Source organism: Salvelinus alpinus, chromosome 1 (assembly GCF_045679555.1).
Source record: "Salvelinus alpinus chromosome 1, SLU_Salpinus.1, whole genome shotgun sequence".
NCBI lineage: Eukaryota > Metazoa > Chordata > Actinopteri > Salmoniformes > Salmonidae > Salvelinus > Salvelinus alpinus.
In genome coordinates this window covers 89,910,890-89,938,048 of record NC_092086.1, presented here as the reverse complement: position 1 = coordinate 89,938,048, position 27,159 = coordinate 89,910,890, and the positions used below count along the sequence as shown (strand labels likewise).

Here is a 27,159-nt window from a genome sequence, read left to right as displayed (position 1 = left end):
ACCTTCCGGAGACACCTGAAACCCCACCTCTTTAAGGAATACCTAGGATAGGAGAAAGTAATCCTTCTAACCCCCCCCCCCCCTTTAAAAGAGTTAGATGCACTATTGTAAAGTGGTTGTTCCACTGGATATCATAAGGTGAATGCACCAATTTGTAAGTCGCTCTGGATAAGAGCGTCTGCTAAATGACTTAAATGTAAATGTAAATGGGTGTGAAAACTCTGGCATGGTGCTGCATTGTTGACCGCGGCCCTGTCCACGGACGTGGTGCTGAAGAGCTGACCGTAGCGCTGTTTATCCTCATGGTGCTGAAGCGTTGACCGCAGCGCTGTTAACATTTATGACGTTGAAAAACTGACGTGGCGCTGTTCACGGCCGTGGGTGCTGAATCAGCATCAATCTTTTTGCGTTCAGCGCTGACTACCGTGCAGGCTGCTTGATGTATAGCCCACAGAATGTGCAAAACCCATACAAACCCATACAGGGAGTGACCAACAGGTGTCGCAAACGCTCTGATGAAAACATGATTGGATAAATCTGTCAATGGTCAGAAGGGATTCCGCATTGAATAATAAAAAAAATGTTAGGTATAGAAATTGAATGATATGGCTCACAAAAATGTAATCCGTAGATGTCTGGTCTTATTTTCTCTTTTTGACTAGTTAAGGGGATTATTTCTGTAAGTACATATAACGGCTAAATAGAACATGACTTAGCCTAATTGGCTAATTTATGTATATTTATTGATCAGTCCATCGATGGTAAAACATGCGATCACTGGCTTGTGATAGCCTAAATAAAATAGCCAATATTTCTGTTTTCTTAGTAGGCCTACAGTAAACAAGAACCCGAGATCGTGTATTTTATGATAATTAACCTTAACTGAACGCAATGTCCTTTCAGTTTTGCCCCACTATCAATCTCAAGACCCAAACAGTCATTTGACTGACGTTTCAATATTAGTGTGCAGCAGATGAACATGCATAGAGGAGCATCAATGTGACAGTCAATGCAGAGTAGTAGAAGGCCAGGCTACAGTAAACAGACTGAGTAGGAGTGGGCATAATACTCCAGCAAGCAGCATAGGCTGGCTATAGGGAGCAGTGCAGGCGTCACTCGCCGCATGTGCCAGTCTGTGTGTGCTCGCAGACGGGGGAAAAGGTTGATTTATAGAAATAACACATGTTCAAATTAGCTCGCTTTTTCTGAACGCACGCGCGTTGGATGCTTCACTATATGGATACGATGAGAAGGAAAATAGTAATGTGGCTATAATAAATTAATAGCCTGCTCGTTTTAGTGGGGGTGATTTTAAGCAAGCAAATCAAGAGACCTGCCTAGTAATGGAGAACCAGGTTGCGGAGCTGCTACAGCAGCAGCAGAGCTACGAGGACGTTCGGAAAAGCGGGTATCTCCGCAAGCAGAAATCTATGCACCGGCGATTCTTCGTTTTGAGGGAAGCCTCGGAACAGGGCCCTGCCCGTTTAGAATATTATGAGAACGAGAAGAAATTCCAAAGCAAGTCACCTGTCCCGAAAAAAGCGCTGAATCTGGAGACTTGCTTCAACATCAACAAGCGGGCGGATTCCAAGAACAAGCACATGATAGTGATGTATACCCGCGGGGAGAGCTTTGCCATTGCAGCTGACAGTGAGGAGGTCCAGAATGAATGGTACCAGGCCATGCTGGACCTTCAGTGGAAATGTAAGCCGTAGTACAAGGGTTTACTATACATGCTCAATTTTCCCCTTGCGCGTTTAGTCTGCATGGGCCAATGTTGGTCTAGCCATTCTGGATTGACATCAATTTGACATTTACATCTGTAACGCGACATCTTGTTAATGTATCCTTTATAGCCCATCACACGTGTGATGCTTTTTGTAGTATATGTATATATATATATATATATTTATATATATATATATATATATATATAGTCCATTGTATACAGAATATTGCTATTATAAATCAACATATGAGCAGGTGCATAGCAGTTCAAATGGGGTGGTGGACCACTGCTGCATGCGCTCTGTCTCGCCAGTATAATAACCATAATTATAATGTTTTTCATAATTTTCCTGCATGTTAGCCTACAACATTATTGCAAACGTGCATGAACCAGCATATGGAATTTTTGTATTCTTATTCGCGACCAAATAGGCTGCAGGACGCCATCATTCATAGCGCATAGTCTAGGCTACTGCAGAGGATGCAGCCGAGTAGTCCGCTGTATGTTTTTATTTTTTTACACATAACTCTGCACGTCGTGGGCATAACCTACATTTCTGTGCTATGACGTTGGCTGGCTTGGGGGAGAGCCGCAGCATCTCCGTGTTTTCATTTGGAAACGGGTTTCTATTCGTTTCCGCCGTGTTTACAGTAGGTTGTTATGCTGTGACACTAACTCCCACTGCTATCATTTCAGTAGTAATATGATAAAAAAAAATCTTAATAATGATTGTAATAATGTGGCACATCATTTCCTCAACATTACGTTTGTCTTTATTGTAAGGGCGTAGTTATTGTATTTTCTATTTATGTAGGCATATGTAATTGGGTCATTCCACTAATTGGGTACCTTTTAAGTAGTGTAACTTGATCCCAAAAACGTTTGATTTCACCTAATTTTAACATCGTCAAAGAGCACATGTTCAACTTAATAAGAAACACGTTTTTTTTCCATCTCAAGAGGTTCAATTAAAAAAATGACTATAGTAAGTGCCTATTAAGTGCCAAACAAATCACCAGGTTTGACTGTAACAGGGTTTACGATTTCAATTAAAAACGCAAAAGGCACTCATTTCGTGGAACAACCCAATTTAAGATACAGTATTGAGAACAAGGCTACACTAACACATATGTTGGTTTCTTGAGTGGAGCATGAATGTTGTTAGATGAAACATATCTGAAGTTACAATGTGATGGTCAGTAATAACATTGTAATAACCTGTATTTAGAGTATTGACACCTTGTAGGTTATAAAGATTGATCATTTTCATGACTATAAACAGTCTTTATTGCACCAACCCAATAATGTTAAAGAAATGTTTTTCAAAAAGATGCCTTATTCACACAATATTAAATGTCACTCCACCACATGCTCTTAACCATCATGCAGTGTTTTTGTTATATGATACTGTCTTCAAATATAGTTTTTTATGAGTGCATTCATGCAACAACACCTGCCTGCATGAATAATGGGGCTATTAATGTGTCTCTCACATGGACAGCGATTTTTAAGCCAGTTAAGGTGCGGTGTTCCTAAATGTGCTGTATGTGCTTCAACTGACGTTCCTTCTGACCTTGATAATATAGGAATATTGTATACAATATTTTGGTCTCCTGTCTGTCAACCGTCGTAATGTTCTGTCTCTGTGTGTGTGTCTCTCTCTCTGTCTCTACACTGTATATCTCTTTGCATAGTTTTTTGTCTTGCTGTGTATTGATATGTGTCTTTGTTGTGATTCTCTGCAGGTAAAAGCCCAGAGAACTGTGGCAGTGGTGGGGAGTGTGGACTCCCCTCTCCTCCAGGCCCAGCTTTTAAGGAGGTGTGGCAGGTCAAGGTGTGGCCTAAAGGGCTTGGCCAGGCCAGAAACCTAGTGGGCATCTACCGGCTGTGCCTGACCGACAAGACGGTCAACTTCGTCAAGCTCAACTCTGACATGGCCACCGTGGTCCTACAGCTGATGAATGTGCGTCGCTGTGGCCACTCTGAGAACTTCTTCTTCATCGAAGTGGGCCGCTCGGCCATGACAGGGCCTGGGGAGTTCTGGATGCAGGTGGAGGACTCGGTGGTCGCCCAGAACATGCATGAGACCCTGCTGGAGGCCATGAAGGCTCTGAGCGAGGAGTTCCGCCAGCGCAGTAAGTCCCAGTCTGTGGGAGCTACAGCTGGAGGTGGCACCGCCTCCAACCCCATCAGTGTCCCCACCCGCCGCCACCACCCCAACCTACCCCCCAGCCAGGTGGGCTTCGGCAGACGATCCCGGACCGAGACCCCTGGAGCAGGTGGGGCCAGCTGCACCAGCACTTCACCCACACCACGCAACGGGTTCCCCAGGGCGCGTACAGCCAGCATCGGGGGAAGGATGGAGGAGGGTGGAGGTGGAGCCAGGGGGGCATGGGCAAGTTCCAGTCCCAGCCTGAATGGATCCTGTTCCACTACACCCACCCTGAGAACCAAGCCCACCAGAGCTCCAACCCCAGCTAAGATCACTCTCAGCCTGGCCCGCTACACCCCCAACCCAGCCCCCTCCCCAGCCCCGAGCCTCTCCTCCAGCTCTGGTCATGGCTCAGAGTGTGGACTAGTCGGAGGGGCAATGGGAAATGTAGCGATCTGCTCTTACACCCGTGTCCCTCAAAGAGTCTCTGTGTCGGGCTCCCCTAGTGACTATGGCTCCTCAGACGAGTATGGCTCCAGCCCTGGAGAGCACTCCCTGCTTGTCCCCAGTCTGCCAGGAGGGTCCCATGGGGGGATGGGACACCATGCTCATGGAGAGAGCTCTTCCAGCTACATAGTGATGGGCCAGAGAGAGAGCATCCCTGGGTTCCATCAGCGTCCTCAGGGCCGCAGGATGCTGCGGCGCTCCTCCAGCAGGGAGTGTGAGGCAGAGCGCAGACTCCTCAGCAAGAGGGCCTCCCTGCCCCTGGCTGCTCACGAACGCCTGGCCCCTCGTAGGAAGGAGGAAGAGGATGAGGACGAAGAGTACGCTGTCATGTCGCGGAGTATTAGCAGGGATGCCTTTGTGTCACAACGTGGATCAGGGGGCTCGGCAGCAGGGGGCTCCGCAGTGGCGGTCGTGGTTGGGGAGACCCGGGCGAGGGCAGATGGGGTCCGAGGAGAGGTGGGAGGAGGAGGGGCACCAGTGGACAGTGGCTACATGGCCATGTTACCCGGAGTGACAGCTTCTCCTGTTTCCCTCTCTCTATCTGTGGCCGTGTCTGACGTCGGTGCCAAACCTGGGGCTGATGATGAGTATATGGCCATGACCCCCAACAATAGTGTGTCTCCCCCCCAGCACATCTGCCTGCCTGTCTCAGAGGGCTACATGGTCATGTCCCCCAACAGCAGCTGCTCCCCAGACTTGCATGGAATGGCCATGTGGGGGAGCAGGGGCAGCATGGAGAGCCGAGCTGGCAGTGACTACATGAACATGTCTCCTATCAGCATCCGCTCGGCTTGCAGCACACCCCCCTTTCAACCTGAACAGAACCAGTTACAACCCAAGATGGTCTACTCCTACTTCTCTCTGCCACGATCCTACAAACACACACTCTCTACACGCTTTGAAGATGACTTAGATCAAGGGAAAAGAAAGGAGGGGGGTCATCACGACCATGACGGTCCTGGAAATCAGGGTGGACAAGTGGGCTACAGCAAGAGGGACACAGCCACAGTTGGCCCTGCAGGAGGCTGTCAACTCTCCCTCTCCTCTTCCTCCTTCTCTTCCAGCTCAGCTAGCAGTGAGAGCCTGGATGATAGGCCCAAATCAGTGGCAACAGGGGGAGGGCTACGACTAACAAGAACAGGGCCAGGGTTCAGGAATGGCGGGTTCAGGAATGGGGGAGCACGCTCAAAGGACGGATCCTACCAGCAAAAACGTGCATCGCATGGCCCAGGGGGACAGCAGATGAAGCCTCGTCCCCTCAGTGTGTCTGTGGACATGTCTAAAGCTAACACTTTGCCAAGGGTTAAGGAGAATCTCCTTCCCACAGTGCCTCAGAGCCCAGGGGATTATGTCAGCATTGTGTTCAGGGGTGGTGACGTGGGGTGCAGGAGAGGAGACCAGTGGGGGCCAGATCATGGACTGTCAGTGACCCATGGAACCCCGAGGCCCGTGCACCGTCCAGCCCTCTGCCACAGTGGCTCCACCAACCTCCCCCGCAGCTTCTCTGTACCTCTGGCCACCTCCGCTGCCTTGGCTGCCTCTGCTGAGTACGTCAACATGGACTTGGGGATGGGGAACTCCCCTTGCCCATCCCCCCGGAGCCCTGTTAAATCACCTTTCAGCCTGCCCCCAGCCATCGCCCCGAAGCCCCGAGTTTTGGCCCGTAATAGGCCCTCTCCTAGGACAGCAGAGGGCAATGTAGGTGGGCATAGGGCAGCAGTGCCAACAGACTTACCCACGTCATATACAGACTACACAGAGATGGCCTTCAGCATGGGTTCAGGGCCTAACCCTGCAGTGCCTGCCATGCACGCTGCCCAAAGATCATCAATGGAGCAGGAGCCAGGCTTGGTCTTTCCCTCAGAAAAGTCCTATTCATCTCCTGCCCAGAACCAAAGCAGCAGGCTGGCCAGAGACAGGGTTGACAGGGGTGACCAACTGGGACGGAGACGCCACCGCTCTGAGACCTTCATCATGACTCCTCCCTCTCTCCCCTTCCACATGTCCTCCTCAGGCTCCTTGTTCTTGGAGAGTGCTCAGGCAGCATCACCTCATCGGCACAGAGGGCTGGAGGGGGGTTCACCGTGGGAGAATGCACAGGCAGCTATGTCTCAATGTGCCATTCCTGCTGCACCCGCAGCCCAGGATTCATCCTCTGGGTCTGCTGAACAAGGCCTTAACTATATTGATCTGGACCTGCCCATTAAGGACAGCTCTCAGACTGGACTGGAGGGGGGAGCCACCGTTCCCCACAATGTCTTCACATCCGTCCACAGTGGGGCAGTTGGGGGAGGCATGACTGGTTTGGGGAACAACCCAGGCTATGCCAGTATTGATTTCTGCAAATCAGAGGAGTTGAGAGCACATCATCAGAGCAGCAGGAAAGATGTAAAAGGTAAAGGTACTCTATCTGTTTTATCACCAAATGCACACAGAAATGGGTATGTTAGCTATCAAAAATATGATCAGTAGTAGAAATCTTTGTTATTCTGTGTGATGGAATACATTTCTGGCACACAATTGCTTCAGGGTTGAGGTGTTGGCTGGCCTCCTAAAATGACTGCTGCCTCCCTTGAGTTGAAAATCTTATTTCACCATCAGAGTTTGCAAGGGTATTTACACATAGGGAAGCATGTACAGTTGAAGTCGAAAGTTTACATACACTTAGGTTGGTGTCATTAAAACTCGTTTTTCAACCACTCCACAAATTTCTTGTTAAGAAACTATAGTTTTGGCAAGTCGGTTCGGACATCTACTTTGTGCATGACACAAGTAATTTTTCCAACAATTGTTTACAGACAGATTATTTCACTTATCATTCACTGTATCACAATTCCAGTGGGTCAGACGTTTACATACCCTAAGTTGACTGTGCCTTTAAACAGCTTGGAATATTCCAGAAAATGATGTCATGGCTGTAGAAGCTTCTGATAGGCTAATTGACATCATTTGAGTCAATTGGAGGTGTACCAGTGGATGTATTTCAAGGCCTACCTTCAAACTCAGTGCCACTTTGCTTGACATCATGGGAAATCAAAATAAATCAGCCAAGACCTCAGAAAATAAATTGTAGACCTCCACAAGTCTGGTTCATCCTTGAGAGCAATTTCCAAACGCCTGAAGGTAACCACGTTCATCTGTACAAACAATAGTTACCAAGTATAAACACCATGGGACCACGCAGCTGTCATACCGCTCAGGAAGGAGACGCGTTCTGTCTCCTAGAGATGAACGTACTTTGGTGTCGAAAAGTGCAAATCAATCCCAGAACAGCAAAGGACCTTGTGAAGATGCTGGAGGAAACAGGTACAAAGGTATCTATATCCACAGTAAAACTAGTTCTATATCGACATAATCTTAAAGGCCGCTCAGCAAGGAAGAAGCCACTGCTCCAAAACCGCCATAAAAAAGCCAAACTACGGTTTGCAACTGCACATGGGGACAAAGATCGTACTTTTTGGAGAAATGTCCTCTGGTCCGATGAAACAAAAATAGAACTGTTTGGCCATAATGACCATCATTATGTGTGGAGAAAAAGGGGGAGGCTTGCAAGCCGAAGAACACCATCCCAACCGTGAAGCAAGGGGATGGCTGCATCATGTTGTGGGGGTGCTTTGCTGCGGGAGGGACTGGTGCACTTTACAAAATAGATGGCATCATGAGGCAGGAAAATTATGTGGATATATTGAAGCAACATCTCAAGACATCAGTCAGGAACTTAAAACTTGGTCGCAAATGGGTCTTCCAAATGGACAATGACCCCAAGCATACTTCCAAAGTTGTTGCAAAATGGCTTAAGGACAACAAAGTCAAGGTATTGGAGTGGCCATCACAAAGCCCTGACCTAAATCCTATAGAAAACTTGTGGTCAGAACTGAAAAAGCATGTGTGAGCATGGAGGCCTACAAACCTGACTCAGTTACACCAGCTTTGACAGGAGGAATGGGCCAAAATTCACCCAACTTGTTGTGGGAAGCTTGTGGAAGCTACCCAAAACGTTTGACCCAAGTTAAACAATTTAAAGGCAATGCTACCCAATACTAATTGAGTGTATGTAAACTTCTGACCCACTGGGAATTTGATGAAAGAAATAACAGCTGAAATAAATCATTCTCTCTACTATTATTCTGACATTTCACAATCTTAAAATAAAGTGGTGATCCTAACTGACCTAAGAGAGGGAAGTTTGACTAGGATTAAATGTCAGGAATTGTGAAACTGAGTTTAAATGTATTTGGCCAAGGTGTATGTAAACTTCTGACTTCAACTGTAACACCAACACCCCTTCTCAAACAAACCTTGTCACCTTTTTGTCCATCTCTGAGAGGTTGCCGAGACCAGTGGTTCCCGAACTTTTTATAGTCCCGTACCACTTCAAACATTTAACCTCCAGCTGCATACCCCCTCTAGCACCAGGGTCAGCGCATTCTCAAATGTTGTTTTTTGCCATCATTGTAAGCCTTCCACACACACACACTATACGATACATTTATTAAACATAATAATGAGTGTGAGTTTTTGTCACAACCCGGCTCGTGGGAAATGACAAAGAGCTCTTATAGGACCAGGGCGCAAATAATAACATAATAATAATCAATAATTTTGCTCTTTTTTTAACCCTCTTACATATTAAACCTTATTTGTTCATCGAAAATGGTGAATAACTCACCACAGGTTAATGAGAAGGGTATGCTTGAAAGGATGCATATAACGCCGCAATGTTGGGTTGTATTGGAGAGTGTCTCAGTCTTAAATCATTTTCCACACACAGTCTGTGCCTGTATTTAGTTTTCATGCAAGTGAGGACCGAGAATCCACTCTCACATAGGTACGTGGTTGCAAATGGCATCGGTGTCTTAACAGCGCGATTTGCCAAGGCAGGATACTCTGAGCGCAGCTCCATCCAGAAATCTGGCAGTGACTTCTGATTAAGTTAAATTTTCACAGAACCGCTTGTTGCAATTTCGATGTGGCTCTCTTGTTCAAATTTCGGTAAGTGGACTGGAGGCAGGGCATGAAAGGGATAACGAATCTAGTTGTTTGTGTCGTCCGTTTTGGGAAAGTACCTGCGTAATTGCACAACCAGCTCACTCAGGTGCTTCGCTATATCACATTTGACATTGTTCGTAAGCTTGAGTTAATTTGCACACAAAAAAATCATACAGTGATGGAAAGACCTGTGAGTTGTCCTTGTTAATGCAGACAGAGAAGAGCTCCAACTTCTTAATCATAGCCTCAATTTTGTCCCGCACACTGAATATAGTTGCGGAGAGTCCCTGTAATCCTAGATTCAGATCATTCAGGCGAGAAAAAACATCACCCAGATAGGTCAGTCATGTGAGAAACTCGTCATCAGACAAGAGGTCAGACATGTGAAAATTATGGTCAGTAAAGAAAACTTTAAGCTCATCTCTCAATTAAAAAAACGTGTCAATACTTTGCCCCTTGATAACCAGCGCACTTCTGTATGTTGTAAAAGCGTTACATTGCCGCTGCCCATATCATTGCAGAGTACAGAAAATACACGAGAATTCAGGGGCTTTGCTTTAACAAAGTTAACAATTTTCACTATAGTGTCCAAAACGTCTTTCAAGCTGTCAGCAATTCCCTTGGCAGCAAGAGCCTCTCGGTGGATGCTGCAGTGTACCCAAGTGGCGTCAGGAGCAACTGCTTGCACACGTGTTACCACTATGTCGCCCTGTCATGGCTTTTGCACCATCAGTACAGCAGCTACGTTTGGCTACATACAGACCGTTAGTGTAACGGTTAATGTGATTGGATGTTAATTATTTGACTAGGCTACCTGTATATGACATTGTGTTGTTATTTCGCTGAACACTAGATGGTTAAATTTTATTTTTGGCAGTGAAACGAGGCTACTTAGCCGAGAAAGAAACCTCACCCAAATGTATAGCCCTGTTGGAAAACATAAATGGACTGTTTGAAAATGTGAAGGAAAAAAAAGTATTTACATATATATATATATTTTTTAATGTGAATCACATTTTTATTTGGTGTACCCCCGATGGTATTGCGTGTACCCCTGGGGGTACGCATTCCCCGGTTTGGGAATACCTGGTCTAGACAATTGATTGTGCTGGGTCATGAAAGCTAAAGTCTAGCCCATTGATGGCTGGAGAAATAAGGGCTTTCATTGTATAGGGGTTACAATATGTTCTGAGTGGCACTCAACTATTATTTAGCATTATTAACATTAGTTGCCTTTTAACACAGCAGAGGTTGTCATTTGGAAACTAGGACTGTTTTAGTTTATACAACTTGATAAAGGCTGACCCTGGCCCCACCACCCCTGGATTACACAGGGATTAGATTGTGGAGGGGGAGAAAAATACACACCAGGTTTACCTCCCCATTAATTCTAACCAAATCCAATGAAGGAATTCCTAATTCTGGAGAAACGCACACAAAAAAAGTTTAAGAGTTAATGTTTTGTTGTAACCCTTACCCTCTTAGCTGTTTTTCATGAGGATTGCCTTTATAAAAGCTTTTGTTACTGTTGTAAGGACACCATTTTCTACCATGTTTACTGCTGGTGTAATTAATGAATACTTCTCAGGTCAAGGAGAGCCTTTGGGTGATGCACCGTAAGCCGTGTATAAAGAACTGAAGTGGAATACAGGTTAGGTTACATGATATCATCCTTTAGCATTCTTCAATCGGATGACTGAAGTTGAACCATAAACTATGACATGTCTGGTGGTCAGCAGGCTGTACATAAAACCATGCCCTGACCAGTGTCAGTGGTCTTCATTACCTGTGGTAGAGATTGTTTGCTGTCAGTGTATGTCAAAGGATTACTCATGAGCCCTGTGTCAGCAGCATGTACACAGTGTGTTACAGAGCCTCGAGAAAGGAGCCAGATATTTTGGGTTCTTTGATTTTGCTTTCGTCAAAGGAAGTCTTATTCCCTTTGTTTCCTTAGTGATGCCAATGAAAGTGTTGTTGTTTTCACTCTGCTCCCCCCTCTCTTCTCCTCTCCTCCCTATTGCCCAGTTCTACTGAGCATATTCTCTCTTTTTAATTTCCTCCTTGTGAAACCATTTCCTAAACCCCAAGGTGTTTATCCTTCAGTGTGTGATTGAACAGCCCAGTCAGCTCTTGTGTGGTAACAACAATCACCAAGCATAAAGTGGTTACTCCTCTTAGTGGAATGTTCAGTTCCTCACCCAGCCAGAAACACTTGATTTATGGATCTTTGTTTTTGTCCGAAAGCGTTCAGCCATGTCTGATGTGTACATTGGCTTCCCGTCTGTGAGAAGTGTTGAGCTGCCTTCCAGGCTGAGATTTGTATAGCTGCCTGCCAGGCTCAGGGTTGTCTATAGAGAGTCTCTCGTAATCACAAGTGGGCGTTCAGAGAGTGAAGCCAATTGATTTGTCTACTGGTAATGAGCCATTTCAGATGGGTGGAGGTGGAGGGGTCAGGATTGTGGCCAGGTGTTTGTGTTGATGTGTGGGTTGCTTGTTGGCTTTAGGCTTTCACATGGCAAACGCTGTAGAATGTTTTGTGTGTGTGTGTGTGTGTGTGTGTGTGTGTGTGTGTGTGTGTGTGTGTGTGTGTGTGTGTGTGTGTGTGTGTGTGTGTGTGTGTGTGTGTGTGTGTGTGTGTGTGTGTGTGTGTGTGTGTGTGTGTGTGTGTGTGTGTGTGTGTTATATAGAAATGGAAGCCAGAGTGTATTTATATGATCCAATGACTGGAGAATTTAGGTTTATCAAAGGGAACAAAACTGCATTGCAATGGAGGATGATGCAAGAGGTGAGAGAGGTTTATGGATTAACAATGTCATCTGTCTCCACTCTGCTACAAGGTGTCGGAAATATTCCACAGTGATGTTGGTCCATGCTAACTATATTGCATCATGCAGTTGCTGAAGATTAGATGGTGGAGGCCTCCCGAGAGGCGCAACGGTTTAAGGCATTGCATTGCAGTGCTTGAGGCGTCACTACAACCCCGGGTTCAATCCCAGGCTGTGTCACAGCCAGCTGTGACCGGGAGACCCATGAGGCAGCGCACAATTGGCCCAGTGTCAGGTGAGGGTTTGGCCGGCCGGGATTCCCTTGTCCCATCGCACTCTAGCGTCTCCTTGTGGCGGGTCGGGTGCTTGCAAGCTGACTTCGGTCACCAGCTGGACGGTGTTTCCTCTGACACATTGGTGTGGCTGGCTTCCAGGTTAAGCGAGCAGTGTGTCAAGAATCACGGCGGTTTGGCAGAGTCATGTTTCGGAGGACTCATGACTCTTGATCTTCGCCTTGCCCGAGTCCGTAGGGGAGTTGCAGCGATGGGACAAGACTGTAAAAATACCAATTGGATATCACAAAAAGGGGTAAAAAGTACACAAAATAATGTATTTAAAACAATTGAATAGATGGTGGTACATTAATGCTGTGAACAGCCCGTTCCATCTCATCCTAAAGATGCTCTATTGCGTTGAGGTCTGGGGACTGTGCAGGCTGCTTAAGTAAACTGAACTCGCTGTCATGTTCCAGGCAATGTTTTTCCACTCCTCATTTGTCCAGTCTTGGTGATCGCATGTCCACTGGAGCCGCTTCTTCTTGTTTTTAGCTGATAAGAGTGGAACCCGGTGTGGTCGTCTGCTGCAATAGCCCATCCATGACAAGGAAAGGAAAAAGGAAAAGGGGGATACCTAGTCAGTTGTACAACTGAAGGATCAACGAGTTGTGCATTCCAAGATGCCGTTTTGCACACCACTGTTGTACTGTGCTGTTAGTTGTCTGTTTGTGACCCGCCTGTTATGCACGATTCTTGCCATTCTCCTTCGACCTCTTACGAACGAGCTGTTTTTGCCCACAGCACTGGATGTTTTTTGTTTGTTGCACCATTCTCTGTAAACCTTAGACACTGTCTTGCGTGAAAAGCACAGGAGGGTGGCCATTTCTGAGAAACTGTATCGACAATCATACCACACTCAAAGTCACTTAGGTCACTCGTTTTGCCTATTTTAACGTTTAATCAAACAGTAACTGAATGCTTCAATGCCTGTCTGCCTGCTTTATATAGCAAGCCACGGCCACGCGACTCACTGTCTATAGGAGAAATCAATTTTCGTGAACGGGGTGGTGTACCAATAAACTGGCCTGTGAGTGTAAATAGTGAGGGATGAATGCTTTTTAGTTAGTTGTGGATGTTGAAATATAGAGTTTTTATGCGAACAGAATGCAGATTCTTTGTTAACAGACGAAATATGAGCGAGAGAATAGAGCTGAGAACTCTTGAGAAGAGGTACGGAGGAAGAAGAAGGCCTTGTTCCAGCTCTTTACAACAGTGCTTGTGTTGAGAGTTCCAGCACTAACTAAGGTCACTATACAAGCAGTAATGTAACAGTAACAGTGGAGGAGGCAGATGGGGCTGTTGAGCAGAATAGAACAGAACCACTCCAACCTGAGGTTGATTCATCAGGTCTTTTGTATGTGCTTCCTGTGATGTAGAAGAGTAGTGAGGGACCGTAGGCTACTCATGGTGGTGGAGGCCCAATGCCATGCTTATAAACCTATTTGAAAACTGTTTCTTTAGACTTTACAAAAAAATAGTATTTAAAAAAATGTATGATTATTTGATTTGACCACATTATAAGGAGTTCGCTGTTTTTTGTTGGCTCATATTTAGTGTAGCAGTGCAATGTGTTGTGTTGTTGTTGCCACGACTGAAGCAATGACCAAGAATGCAAAGCGCCCCTTGTTTTGTGATTGGGCTTAGTGTTTACTTCCTTTGCCGTCTTTGGATCTACTCCTTGTCCCCAAGCTGGTTGTTCCCAAGCAGAACCCTGATATCCTTCTGTTCTACTCTCTAGTGATGCTCACAACCATCTGTGGTGTATTGGAACCTTATTATTCAGAATAACCAATCATATTAATTCCAAAGAGGGTTATGGTTTTAATTAACTAATAGTAATTGGGTTACTGCCCTCCAAAGATTGTGATTGGCTAATGAGAGGCAAGGGAGGGGGTCACCTGGGAAGGCAATAGGGTTATTAGTAGGGCTGAAGCAGCAAAGAGTGATGGCTAGCTTTGTTAACTGTGTGAGTGTGAAATAAACGTATTCCGTTGTTGTCACGCCCTGACCTTAGTATTCTTTGTTTCCTTTATTATTTTGGTTAGGTCAGGGTGTGACATGGGTGATTATATGTTTTTGTCCTGTCTAGGGTTTTTGTATGTTTATGGGGTTGTTACCAGTCTAGGGGTTTTGTATGTCTATGGTTGCCTAGATTGGTTCTCAATTAGAGGCAGCTGTTTATCGTTGTCTCTGATTGGGAACCATATTTAGGCAGCCATATTCCTTGAGTATTTTGTGGGTGATTATCTATGTCTATGTTTAGTTGTTTGTGTCAGCACTATGATTATATAGCTTCACGTTAGTTTTGTTGTTTTTGTATAGTTCATTCCGTGTTCTTTCTTTATTAAAAGAAGATCCATTCAAATCACGCTGCGCTTTGGTCTCATCGCTATAACGAACGTGACAGTTGTTTTACAATTAGCGAAGTCTTGGAGTCATCAGTAAAGAACCCAGCATCTAAGATGCAACACCATCCACTCAAACACTTCCATGTGAGATCATTAATACAATGGTCCTATGAATATTCTCTTTTCTCCCTGAATTTTCTGTTGTACTTCATGCAGTTTGTGTGTCAATTAAAATGGCATTGTTTAAGTGATACACTCAGAGATGTAATGTTATTTTAGCTTTCATAAGCCATGCTTTTGTAATGCTGAAAACAAGATAAAAATATAATTATTTGATGCAGCTTTCAAACATGTCACATAATGAAATGGGTGGGGGGAAGGGAGAGGGAGAGGGGGGGTTCAGTCTAGCTCACTCTCAAACAGACTGAAAAGGAGACAGACAAAGGAGTCTCCCAGTGGCATTGTTAATGACCTGTGTACAGACAGCGAGGAAAACAAAAAACTAAATCTATTGATTGACATTACAGTTACGTGCGCGTGTGAGACAGATAGAGACAAAGAAAGAGATCTCCTTTTTTCGGGGGTCTCAACCATTTTCCCATTAGGCTTCTGAGGTGATTGTAAATCCTAGATCCTAGACGTCTCCTTGACGGTACTGTTATGATGTTTGTTAACACCTATATTTATTCTTCCTTTCTTTTAGAATGTTAATGATACCTCTTCGTGTGGACATTACTCCTGGGATTGAGCAGCACTGTCCAACACTCCTCCATTCTAACCATGGTGGGGTTTGGTAGGCAACAGGATGTTTCACACTGGAAGAGGAGTAACAGAGGTGAAGATATACCCATCAAATCATCATTAACTATTTGTCATCCTATCCAGTTGTTGCTATCCTATACTAATGTGTGCCAAAAAACTGCTGGTTATAACCAACACGACATGGTTATTTGAGGTAGAAAAATCTAGCCAATCAAGAGTGATTACAGCAACTCCAACCAACAACAAGGATCTAATGATATTTTGTTTATTTTTCCTAAACATAAACTTCATGGAAATTGTTATAAAAATGTGAAATAGTATAAAGGTACATACAGAAAAAAATATAGTATACATATGTTGATGAAAGCTACTAAAATATAGAAGTATATATATTATACTTTTTAAAAAGTGCCTAATTTTTTGAGTGTAGCCATTTTTACACAGGGAATGTTGAACTGGTCTGTTAGAAGGGAAAATATGTTTGTCTTGAATATAATTTTGTTAAGAATATTGTGAATACTGTATGTTGAAAATGATAGAAAATGTAATATAAAGTTATATAGTAAGAATAATCAAACTGCCTTACCGTGTTTGTGAAAGTACTAAAATAATAGCCTCTTTTTACTTCATGCTGTGCCTCATGCTTCAGTCACAATGAAGGCCCTCGTTCCCTCACTTTCCTGCCTGAACCCTACCAGCTGGATCTCAGCCAAAAACCAATGCTGCATAAAGACACACACACACACACACACACACACACACACACACACACACACACACACACACACACACACACACACACACACACACACACACACACACACACACACACACACACACACACACACACACACACACACACACACACACACACTTTAATAGTCCTACATGTGGTCCAGCTGAGTAGATGAGGTTGATAGTAGTCACATTTACTGCTGAGATACTTGTGTTTGCCAGAACATTATTACACAAACAGGCTGAGAAGGGGATTGGATGTCTTATCAATGTGATTAAAGATTCCTGTACGGCATGTGAGCAAGAGCATGATTAGATGATTAGATCAATTAATTATGATATTTCCAGACCACATTATGGCTTCCCACAGCCTGTCAATTACCAACAGGGTAACTTTTATTTATTTCATAATAATATTCATCCCTTAATCACTTGCTTGTTAAAGGGGCAATCTGCTGTTGCTACATCCATTTCTGGACTTATAAATTGATGATATGTGCCCACTGATTCTTAAAGAATTTAACTTATAAATGCCTCATGAGCTTCGTTCCTCTGTCGTATCTCATCAGAACCCCAAATATAAGCTTGTTTTACTCCAACGTTTGGAAACAAAGTAAATGTAAGTAAACAAAACATGGTTAATACAATACTTTTGTTATCATGGATGGCCAGTCCTTGCATCCATAGCTCTGTCTGTGAATTTGAGAGTGGTTACATTTCTCCAGCCCCATCCCTCAGCTTTTTTTTTTACTGAAACAGGGCAAACTCTTTGTTTCACCTGCTAAATACTGCTTTAAGGTTCTCCCTCTATATAACCACAGAAAATTATAATCATATCACACACACGTCCCATGTAACCTGGTCCCAGACCTGTTTGTGCTTTCTTTCCAACTCCGAATGACCATAGGAGCTGGCACGATAGTACAATATAGATCAGGCACCAGGCTACGTCCTCTGTGTATACGAAAAGACACTCAAGTGCCTGGCTGCCTGTGTTTTTTGGTGTCCTCACATTCTACCGGTTACCCTCACTCATTCTCACTAGGTCCCCACTCCCTTATATTTCCCTACCCCTCCTGTACCAGTTAGATTCTCTTGCAGAAAAACTATTGGTATTTTTGATGTGGTGGTTCAGTTTTATGAAATCACAGTGATTTGAACGTAGCCCACCAAATACTGCCTATGTCTTGTGCTTTAATGCAGAGAAATGTAGTGCCAAAATCCTGTATTACATAGACCAATGGATTACTCACACTTCACTATGGTAGACTGATGCTGTTGTTGCTCTTAAGTTCGTTTCAACATACAGGCTAATGGCATTGCTTAAAGTGACTTTTATAATATGCCTTTCTTTCTTCTTCCCTTAAAATTCTTCTTCTTAATTTTCATTAGTGAGTTTCTCTTACCTCATAATCATGTCTAAAGACTCTGAACAGACGTGACAGTTGGTCTGAAGCCCCCCAGGGCTGTCTGAGAAGGGTTCAGGATCACACCTTAACTTCCCCAGGGCTGTCTGAGAAGGATTCAGGATCACACCTTAACTTCCCCAGGGCTGTCTGAGAAGGGTTCAGGATCACACCTTAACTTCCCCAGGGCTGTCTGAGAAGGATTCAGGATCACACCTTAACTTCCCCAGGGCTGTCTGAGAAGGGTTCAGGATCACACCTTAACTTCCCCAGGGCTGTCTGAGAAGGGTTCAGGATCACACCTTAACTTCCCCAGGGCTGTCTGAGAAGGATTCAGGATCACACCTTTACTTCCCCAGGGCTGTCTGAGAAGGGTTCAGGATCACACCTTAACTTCCCCAGGGCTGTCTGAGAAGGGTTCAGGATCATACCTTAACTTCCCCAGGGCTGTCTGAGAAGGGTTCAGGATCACACCTTAACTTCCCCAGGGCTGTCTGAGAAGGGTTCAGGATCACACCTTAACTTCCCCACATGTTGCTTCACTTAACCATGGAAAAGTCCAATCAAGAGCTTTGTATTTTACTGGGTATCGTTTTACCTCTAATTATTTTAGTGCTGTCTTTTATTGCCTTTTTATTTTCTATATTAACTCTCACATGATACAACAGCTGTATAAAGGCGCTTTGCATTCTAGAATAAACAGAATTCTGTCAAGTCTGAATATTCTTTGTTTGGTGAACTGCAGAGATGTGTTCTCTGTGGCTGTAGTGTGTTCAGCATAACGCGATACAAAGTGATGTAGAAATGAGACATATACAGTGGGGAGAACAAGTATTTTATACACTGCCGATTTTGCAGGTTTTCCTACTTACAAAGCATGTAGAGGTCTGTAATTTTTTATCATAGGTACACTTCAACTGTGAGAGACGGAATCTAAAAAAAATCCAGAAAATCAAAAATCCAGAAAATCACATTGTATGATTTTTAAGTAATTAATTAGCATTTTATTGCATGACATAAGTATTTGATACATCAGAAAAGCAGAACTTAATATTTGGTACAGAAACCATTGTTTGCAATTACAGAGATCATACGTTTCCTGTAGTTCTTGACCAGGTTTGCATACAGACCTTCTCCAGATCCTTCAGGTTTTGGGGCTGTCGCTGGGCAATACGGACTTTCAGCTCCCTCCAAAGATTTTCTATTGGGTTCAGGTCTGGAGACTGGCTAGGCCACTCCAGGACCTTGAGATGCTTCTCAAGGCCCTAGCTGTGTGTTTCGGGTCGTTGTCATGCTGGAAGACCCAGCCACGACCCATCTTCAATGCTCTTACTGAGGGAAGGAGGTTGTTGGCCAAGATCTCGCGATGCATGGCCCCATCCATCCTCCCCTCAATACGGTGCAGTCGTCCTGTCCCCTTTGCAGAAAAGCATCCCCAAATAATGATGTTTCCACCTCCATGCTTCACGGTTGGGATGGTGTTCTTGGGGTTGTACTCATCCTTCTTCTTCCTCCAAACACGGCGAGTGGAGTTTAGACCAAAAAGCTATATTTTTGTCTAATCAGACCACATGACCTTCTCCCATTCCTCCTCTGGATCATCCAGATGGTCATTGGCAAACTTCAGACGGGCCTGGACATGCGCTGGCTTGAGCAGGGGGACCTTGCGTGCGCTGCAGGATTTTAATCCATGATGGCGTAGTGTGTTACTAATGGTTTTCTTTGAGACTGTGGTCCCAGCTCTCTTCAGGTCATTGACCAGGTCCTGCCGTGTAGTTCTGGGCTGATCCCTCACCTTCCTCATGATCATTGATGCCCCACGAGGTGAGATCTTGCATGGAGCCCCAGACCGAGGATGATTGACCGTCATCTTGAACTTCTTCCATTTTCGAATAATTGCGCCAACAGTTGTTGCCTTCTCACCAAGCTGCTTGCCTATTGTCCTGTAGCCCATCCCAGCCTTGTGCAGGTCTACCATTTTATCCCTGATGTCCTTACACAGCTCTCTGGTCTTGGCCATTGTGGAGAGGTTGGAGTCTGTTTGATTGAGTGTGTGGACAGGTGTCTTTTATACAGGTAACGAGTTCAAACAGGTGCAGTTAATACAGGTAATGAGTGGAGAACAGGAGGGCTTAAAGAAAAATGAACAGGTCTGTGAGAGCCGGAATTCTTACTGGTTGGTAGGTGATCAAATACTTATGTCATGCAGTAAAATGCAAATTAATTACTTAAAAATCATACAATGTGATTTTCTGGATTTTTATTTTAGATTCCGTCTCTCACAGTTGAAGTGATAAAAATTGATAAAAATATGATAAAAATTACAGACCTCTACATGCTTTGTAAGTAGGAAAACCTGCAAAATCGGCAGTGTATAAAATACTTGTTCTCCCCACTGTATATGTATACTTAGACCCCTCACCATATCAAAATACATGCCAATAGTTGTGGGAAAAGGGTATGATATGTACAATCATGGTAATAATTCCTATTACCAAGGAGAGAGCTGTATACTTATTTCAATGCTATTAATAATACAATGACTGACAATGATGTATAATGTATTGTAAAGAGGAGAAGGAGCAGGATCTATGGGTATGTACAGTATTCTGTGTATAAGGGAATAGGCTTCAGGGGAGGGATATGGGCATGGGGTTCATGAAAATGTTATGGAAAAGATTTCTGTTCAAAACAGAATAATGCTGATGAGTCTTGCCTGTGGTGTAAACAATGTCACTTTGTTTCTTTTAAAAACGGAGAAATTAAATAGAAAGAACAAACTTTATTGTGTGTCGTGTCTGTTTCCTAGATCAATGGCAATGTTATTCAGATCGAATTCATTAGAGCCACTAAAGTGGTTCAACGTGTCAACAAACAAACCAGCCAGTCTAGACTGTAATAAGCCATCAGTGTTCCGGCTGAGATAAGGATTAGCCTGGGGGACAGAGGGGTGCTGGTTGGCTGTACATGTGTATTATGCTAGTCTTCCTGAACACAGACAGTCACAGTCCTCCCTACCCTATGCAACTTCATGACATCAGAGACTTCTGAATCCTCACAACATACACACTGGTTGGTAAGAACTGTGTAAGGGTTGGGACGCACATATACACCTCTTTAGTCTATTTTTTATTTGCTAATTGTTTTACTTTTTAACTCTGCATTGCTGGGAAACAGAGCTCATAAGTAAGCATTTCACAGTTAAGTCTATACCTGTTGTATTCGGCGCATGTGACAAATAAAATTAGACATGATTCGATTTTATTTATTCCCAAACCTACAAGATAATAACACTTTATCTGAGTGGAAATTGAAATGTGATTAAGCATCAGATATAAACAGTGAGGAGATGACCTATTAATCATAAACACAGGACTTTGACACGTCTGGTTACTTTAAAATTGAACAAAGATTGAAATAATAGTTTTTTTCTTGTGAACACAGAACGTAGGCCTATTATTATGTTATCCAATAGGAAAAACAAGACGAGGAGATATACAATATATATAATATAACTCATGTTGACGTTTCAGCTCTGAGGCCTTTCTCAATACCAATCACAAAGTGAAAATGACAAAGTTTGTTACGGATAAACTAATTTGACTCAATGTCTCAACATTACAGTTATATTTCTGCATAGACCCAAAGCATCTGGGTTTGGATTAAAATAAACATGTTTATTAGTTTTCAATGAGACGTGTTGGGATATAAAACTCAAATGTTTCTTGCCACATTTTGTGGTGCTTCAACCATCATTTGGTGGTGAGAAGCCTAGCAAGCTTAACGTTTTATCCATAGGTCAGTGACTTCTTCTGCATGTAGAGAAAACATGTGTGTAGGCATGTTTTATTCATGTTTTCTTGTCAACAGTATTTTTGCCTCGTTTGCAGACTTTATTGAATCTTCATGAATACATATAGCGCCATCTAGCGTACACTGACACAAGCAGTTACCCTGCAATGCAGGGTAGATTGAAGCCATGTAACTACCCAAAGCAGGATATTTTATATTTGGACAATTTTTAAAAACTTTTCTTTAAAATTCAAGGAAAATCTGATATGAATGAATGGAATGTGTTGGATCTCATTGATTTCCAGTTACATGTTGTGGAGAGGCCTTCCTCTCACACACCCACCCCTGACTCTTCCTTTGGTCCAGGTTAGTTGAGGGCTGGGATCCCCAGTCAGGTCACATTCAGCATCCTCCTGAGGAGGATCAAACAAAGGTCAAAAAGGAAGTTATTAGGAAACATTTTCTTAAAAGGCCCAATGCAGTCAAAAACATGATTTTTATATACACTGCTCAAAAAAATAAAGGGAACACTTAAACAACACAATGTAACTGTCACGGTTGTGTGCGGAGAATTATCGGAGTCAAGCGCAGGACACAGGTGTTGAGCGAAACCACAGTGTTTACTCACGATTAATGGCAAAAATTCCACAAATGGAAAATAATCACAAACACAATGAATAAACCACAACCACTAACGCACAAAAAATCACGGACAAAACAGAAATGAAAGCCAGAGGGTTAAATAGGGAACATGATACGGGAATTGGAACCAGGTGTGATTAATACAGACAAAACAAAACGAAACTGAAAAATGGATCGATGGTGACTAGAAAGCCGGTGACGTCGACCGCCGAACACCACCCGAACAAGGAGAAGGGCCGACTTCGGCGGAAGTCGTGACAGTAACTCCAAGTCAATCACACTTCTGTGAAATCAAACTGTCCACTTAGGAAGCAACACTGATTGACAATAAATTTCACATGCTGTTGTGCAAATGGAATAGACAAAAGGTGGAAATTATAGGCAATTAGCAAGACACCCCCAAAAAAGGAGTGATTCTGCAGGTGGTGACCACAGACAACTTCTCAGTTCCTATGCTTCATGGCTGATGTTTTGGTCACTTTTGAATGCTGGCGGTGCTCTCACTCTAGTGGTAGCATGAGACGGAGTCTACAACCCACACAAGTGGCTCAGGTAGTGCAGTTCATCCAGGATGGCACATCAATGCGAGCTGTGGCAAAAAGGTTTGCTGTGTCTGTCAGCGTAGTGTCCAGAGCATGGAGGCGCTACCAGGAGACAGGCCAGTACACCAGGAGACGTGAAGGAGGCCGTAGGAGGGCAACAACCCAGCAGCAGGACAGCTACCTCCGCCTTTGTGCAAGGAGGTGCACTGCCAGAGCCCTACAAAATGACCTCCAGCAGGCCAACAGCATGTGAAATTTATTGTCAATCAGTGTTGCTTCCTAAGTGGACAGTTTGATTTCATAGAAGTGTGATTGACTTGGAGTTACATTGTGTTGTTTAAGTGTTCCCTTTTATTTTTTTGAGCAGTGTATATTTCCACACTATGTGGTTGGAATAATACTGTGAAAACATAAAATTATGATAATTCCCTTTTAGTGTAAGAGCTGTTTGAAAAGACCGACTGAAATTTCAGCCTGTTTTGGTGGAATGGAGTTTGGCCTGCCTGGTGACAACACCAGGTAGTAAATGTATTAATAGTCAATAAAAAAGAGAGTTCCAAATATTTGTGCCAATAACAGATAGTTTTCAGTTTTCCCCTCCCAACTCAGACCACTCACAGACAGACCTAAAACAATCTTGCTTGAGAAGTTGCTCTTTGCTAAGATATTATTTTTGTTTATTTTTGACCATTTTAATTGAAAACAATCACAGTAAGGTACTACTTAATTAGATTTTGAGATTATAAAAAAAAATATAAAAAATATATAAAAGCATGACATGAAATAGAATAACTTATGGAGGATATCTGCTTTTCTAACTTCTTAAACATTTCATGGAATTTGTTGTAACGCATTGCTTGGAAATATGGTTGAGATCTTTACCATAAAAGAAGACAGCTGGTGAACTCTCTTTAGTATTCATCATTTGTTTTCATATTACAATGGCACTCAAGCTGATTCAAATCTATAGCAGAAGAGAGTAATGATTCACTGCAGTAAATAACTGACACTGCCTAACCCTTGTTTATTTCATACAAATGGGACAGCGCCCTCTATTGCATAAAAGGTTAAAACAAATATATGGGTAAACAACAACATCAATTAAACTATGTAGGTGTTCCATAGTAGACACACAGAAAGTGTGGGCCCCATAGCCTCATAACATACACCAAACCAGATTGTGTGTGCGTACGTGCATGCTTGCGCGCGGACAGCCAGTCACAATGTCCCCACCACCACTCTACCCCTCCATCCCTCCAGCTCCTCCAGCTCCTCCACTCTCCATCCCTCCATCCCTCCAGCTCCTCCAGCTCCTCCACCCTCCATCCCTCCATTCTTCCAGCTCCTCCACTCTCCACCCTCCACCCTCATCCCTCTATCCCTCCAGCTCCTCCATCCCTCCAGCTCCTCCACCCTCCATCCCTCCAGCTCCACTCTCCACCCTCCACCCTCATCCCTCCATCCCTCCAGCTCCTCCACTCTCAACCCTCCACCCTCATCCCTCCATCCCTCCAGCTCCTCCATCCCTCCAGCTCCTCCATCCCTCCAGCTCCTCCACCCTCCATCCCTCCAGCTCCTCCACTCTCCACCCTCCACCCTCATCCCTCCATCCCTCCAGCTCCTCCATCCCTCCAGCTCCTCCATCCCTCCAGCTCCTCCACCCTCCATCCCTCCAGCTCCTCCACTCTCAACCCTCCACCCTCATCCCTCCATCCCTCCAGCTCCTCCATCCCTCCAGCTCCTCCATCCCTCCAGCTCCTCCATCCCTCCAGCTCCTCCATCCCTCCAGCTCCTCCACTCTCAACCCTCCACCCTCATCCCTCCATCCCTCCAGCTCCTCCATCCCTCCAGCTCCTCCATCCCTCCAGCTCCTCCACTCTCAACCCTCCACCCTCATCCCTCCATCCCTCCAGCTCCTCCAGCCCCTCCACCCTCCACCCTCGCAGCTGCATTGATTAGCTGACGTTCCAAACCACTAATTAGGTCATTTAGAAAAATCTGCTCTCGCTTTCCATAGATGTTAAAGTGATGTCACAATGTCTGATAGCCTTACCCCTTGTCTCTCTAAAACCACACTTCCCTCCCTCTAGCCCCTATTGTCTTGTCTCTCAGCCTCACCACTGTCTCTTTCCTATTATTGGCCTCATTCTGTATCAAAACCTCTATCACTCCATCCTAGCCCTTCTCATCACCAATGTGCTACTGTTAGGTGTTCTACACATTAGGACACATTGGGGAAGTGATCACACCCACATGACCGTGTCGAGTTGAGGTTGTCATTGATAATGTGTGTGGTGTGGGCCTGGATGGAAGTGTTTGTCTGATGTGTGAAAATACAGACACAATATAATGATCACACATGCATGGATGGACGGACGCACACACACACACATTACTGTTTGTGGTTGGGGTGATTAGGCAGCCTGGCCCCATATTGCAACAAAGGACCTCATCCATCCATGTGTGTGTTTGTGTTTGTCTCTGTGTGTGTGTGTGTGTGTGTGTGTGTGTGTGTGTGTGTGTGTGTGTGTGTGTGTGTGTGTGTGTGTGTGTGTGTGTGTGTGTGTGTGTGTGTGTGTGTGTGTGTGTGTGTGTGTGTGTGTGTGTCTGTGTGTGTGTGTGTGTCTGTGTGTGTGTGTGTGTGTGTGTGTGTGTGTGTGTGTGTGTGTGTGTGTGTGTGTGTGTGTGTGTGTGTGTGTGTGTGTGTGTGTGTGTGTGTGTGTGTGTGTGTGTGTGTGTGTGTGTGTGTGTGTGTCTGTGTGTGTGTGTGTGTCTGTGTGTGTGTGTGTGTGTGTGTGCGTGCGGCAGCCCCGGCAGCTCCCTGAGGTGTAGAGGATTAGAAGCAGTCTCTCTGGAGGGGTCATTAGACACCACTGATTATCTAACTACCCCTGAGCCCCTCCGTCACCCCCAAATCCCCCACACTAGCCCATGCTACCCCCCATATCTCCTCATCCCCCCCGGGGGGCTGAGGTAGGGTCTGGTGTATGTGGTGTGTAGTCATCTGATATGATAAGGAGTATAGGGGTTTGGATGGATTAACAGTCCTCCTTGCACCCGTCAACTCTCACCACCAGGTTACAGTCACTGAAACGGTTTGAAGTGTTTTGAAGGTGCATAGGATTTTAAAGAAGACACACCTGATTTAGCATCAGTCCTACCAGAAATCACTCCCTGATTAGAAGGCAGATACAAATCTGCAGATCTGCAGCCCTTGAGGACTGGACCTGTGCACCCATGCCTGCTCCCATATGCCTGGTTCAAGTTCAATATTGCCATCTTTCCCCAATCCTCTCCCTGCTCCTCCCTGCACCAGTCATGTCTCACCACCAGATGGAGGTCACAGACAGAGTTTGGCTAATGAGCAAGTGGACAGGCAGACAGACGCACACACACAGTTACTGTGTTTGGCAAAGGGCCATGTTTATATTAGGCACAAGTTATTTTTCTAATTTGCACCTGATGTTCTCCTTAATGAAGACAGAGGAAAATCCCTGTAGAGAGACAGCTGTGCTAGAGCCAAGTCTCAGGACAGAACGTCATAGGAAAATGCAGTAATTAAGGCATCAGTGTACACACAACACACACAGCACACACACACACATGTTGAGTTGTGAGAGGATCATGTGTGTGTGTGTGTGTGTGTGTGTGTGTGTGTGTGTGTGTGTGTGTGTGTGTGTGTGTGTGTGTGTGTGTGTGTGTGTGTGTGTGTGTGTGTGTGTGTGTGTGTGTGTGTGTGTGTGTGTGTGTGTGTGTGTGTGTGTGTGTGTCTATGTGTTTGTGTGTCTGTGTGTGTGCTCCATGTCAGGTTGTGTTCATTAGAACCAGCAGAGTGTAGCCCATAAGTCAGTACTGGGTCTTTCCTGTACTAATCGTCCTACTGCCATAAGGAAGTGTCCATTAGGCTGCTTTCTCTCCCCTCAACTAACCACTCCTTATCTTTACAACACCTCAGAGACTATTTCCTCTCTCTCTTTCCCCTTCCCCTCTCTCCTTGATCTCTCTCTCTCTCTTTCTCTCTTTCTCTCTCTCTCTCTCTTTCTCTCTCTCTCTCTCTCTCTCTCTCTCTCTCTCTCTCTCTCTCTCTCTCTCTCTCTCTCTCTCTCTCTCTCTCTCTCTCTCTCTCTCTCTCTCTCTCTCTCTCTCTCTCTCTCTCTCTCTCTCTCTCTCTCTCTCTCTCTCTCATGTTTCATAGGGTGCCATGTGCCGCTGTGTCACTCCTAGCTGCAGGGCATTGGAAAGGGGGATTATATGAAGAAAAATATAAAATATTAAAGTCTCACTCCTCCGAGTGGAGAACACTGGGAGCCACTTGTAACATGGTCCCAAAAGAAAGAAGAGCAGAGAGAAGAGAGAGAAAGAGAGGGTGATCAGGGGTAAAGGTCAGTGGATGGGGTGAGTGTGCAGAAGAGAAAAACACATCCGGGACGTGTCCTGAAGATGATTAGCCTGTAT

At 44.6% G+C, this 27,159-nt stretch overlaps 1 protein-coding gene across 1 annotated transcript; it reads left to right on the top strand.

The window, feature by feature from the left end:
• The first annotated feature begins 1,120 nt into the window (after window positions 1-1,120).
• LOC139533519 (insulin receptor substrate 1-B-like) lies at window positions 1,121-20,513 on the top strand. Its single transcript, XM_071331623.1, has 3 exons — window positions 1,121-1,704; window positions 3,475-6,783; window positions 15,529-20,513. The coding sequence occupies exons 1-3, from the start codon at window positions 1,344-1,346 to the stop codon at window positions 15,534-15,536; spliced, it is 3,678 nt and encodes a 1,225-aa protein (XP_071187724.1). The 5' UTR covers window positions 1,121-1,343; the 3' UTR covers window positions 15,537-20,513.
• Window positions 20,514-27,159: the final 6,646 nt, after the last annotated feature.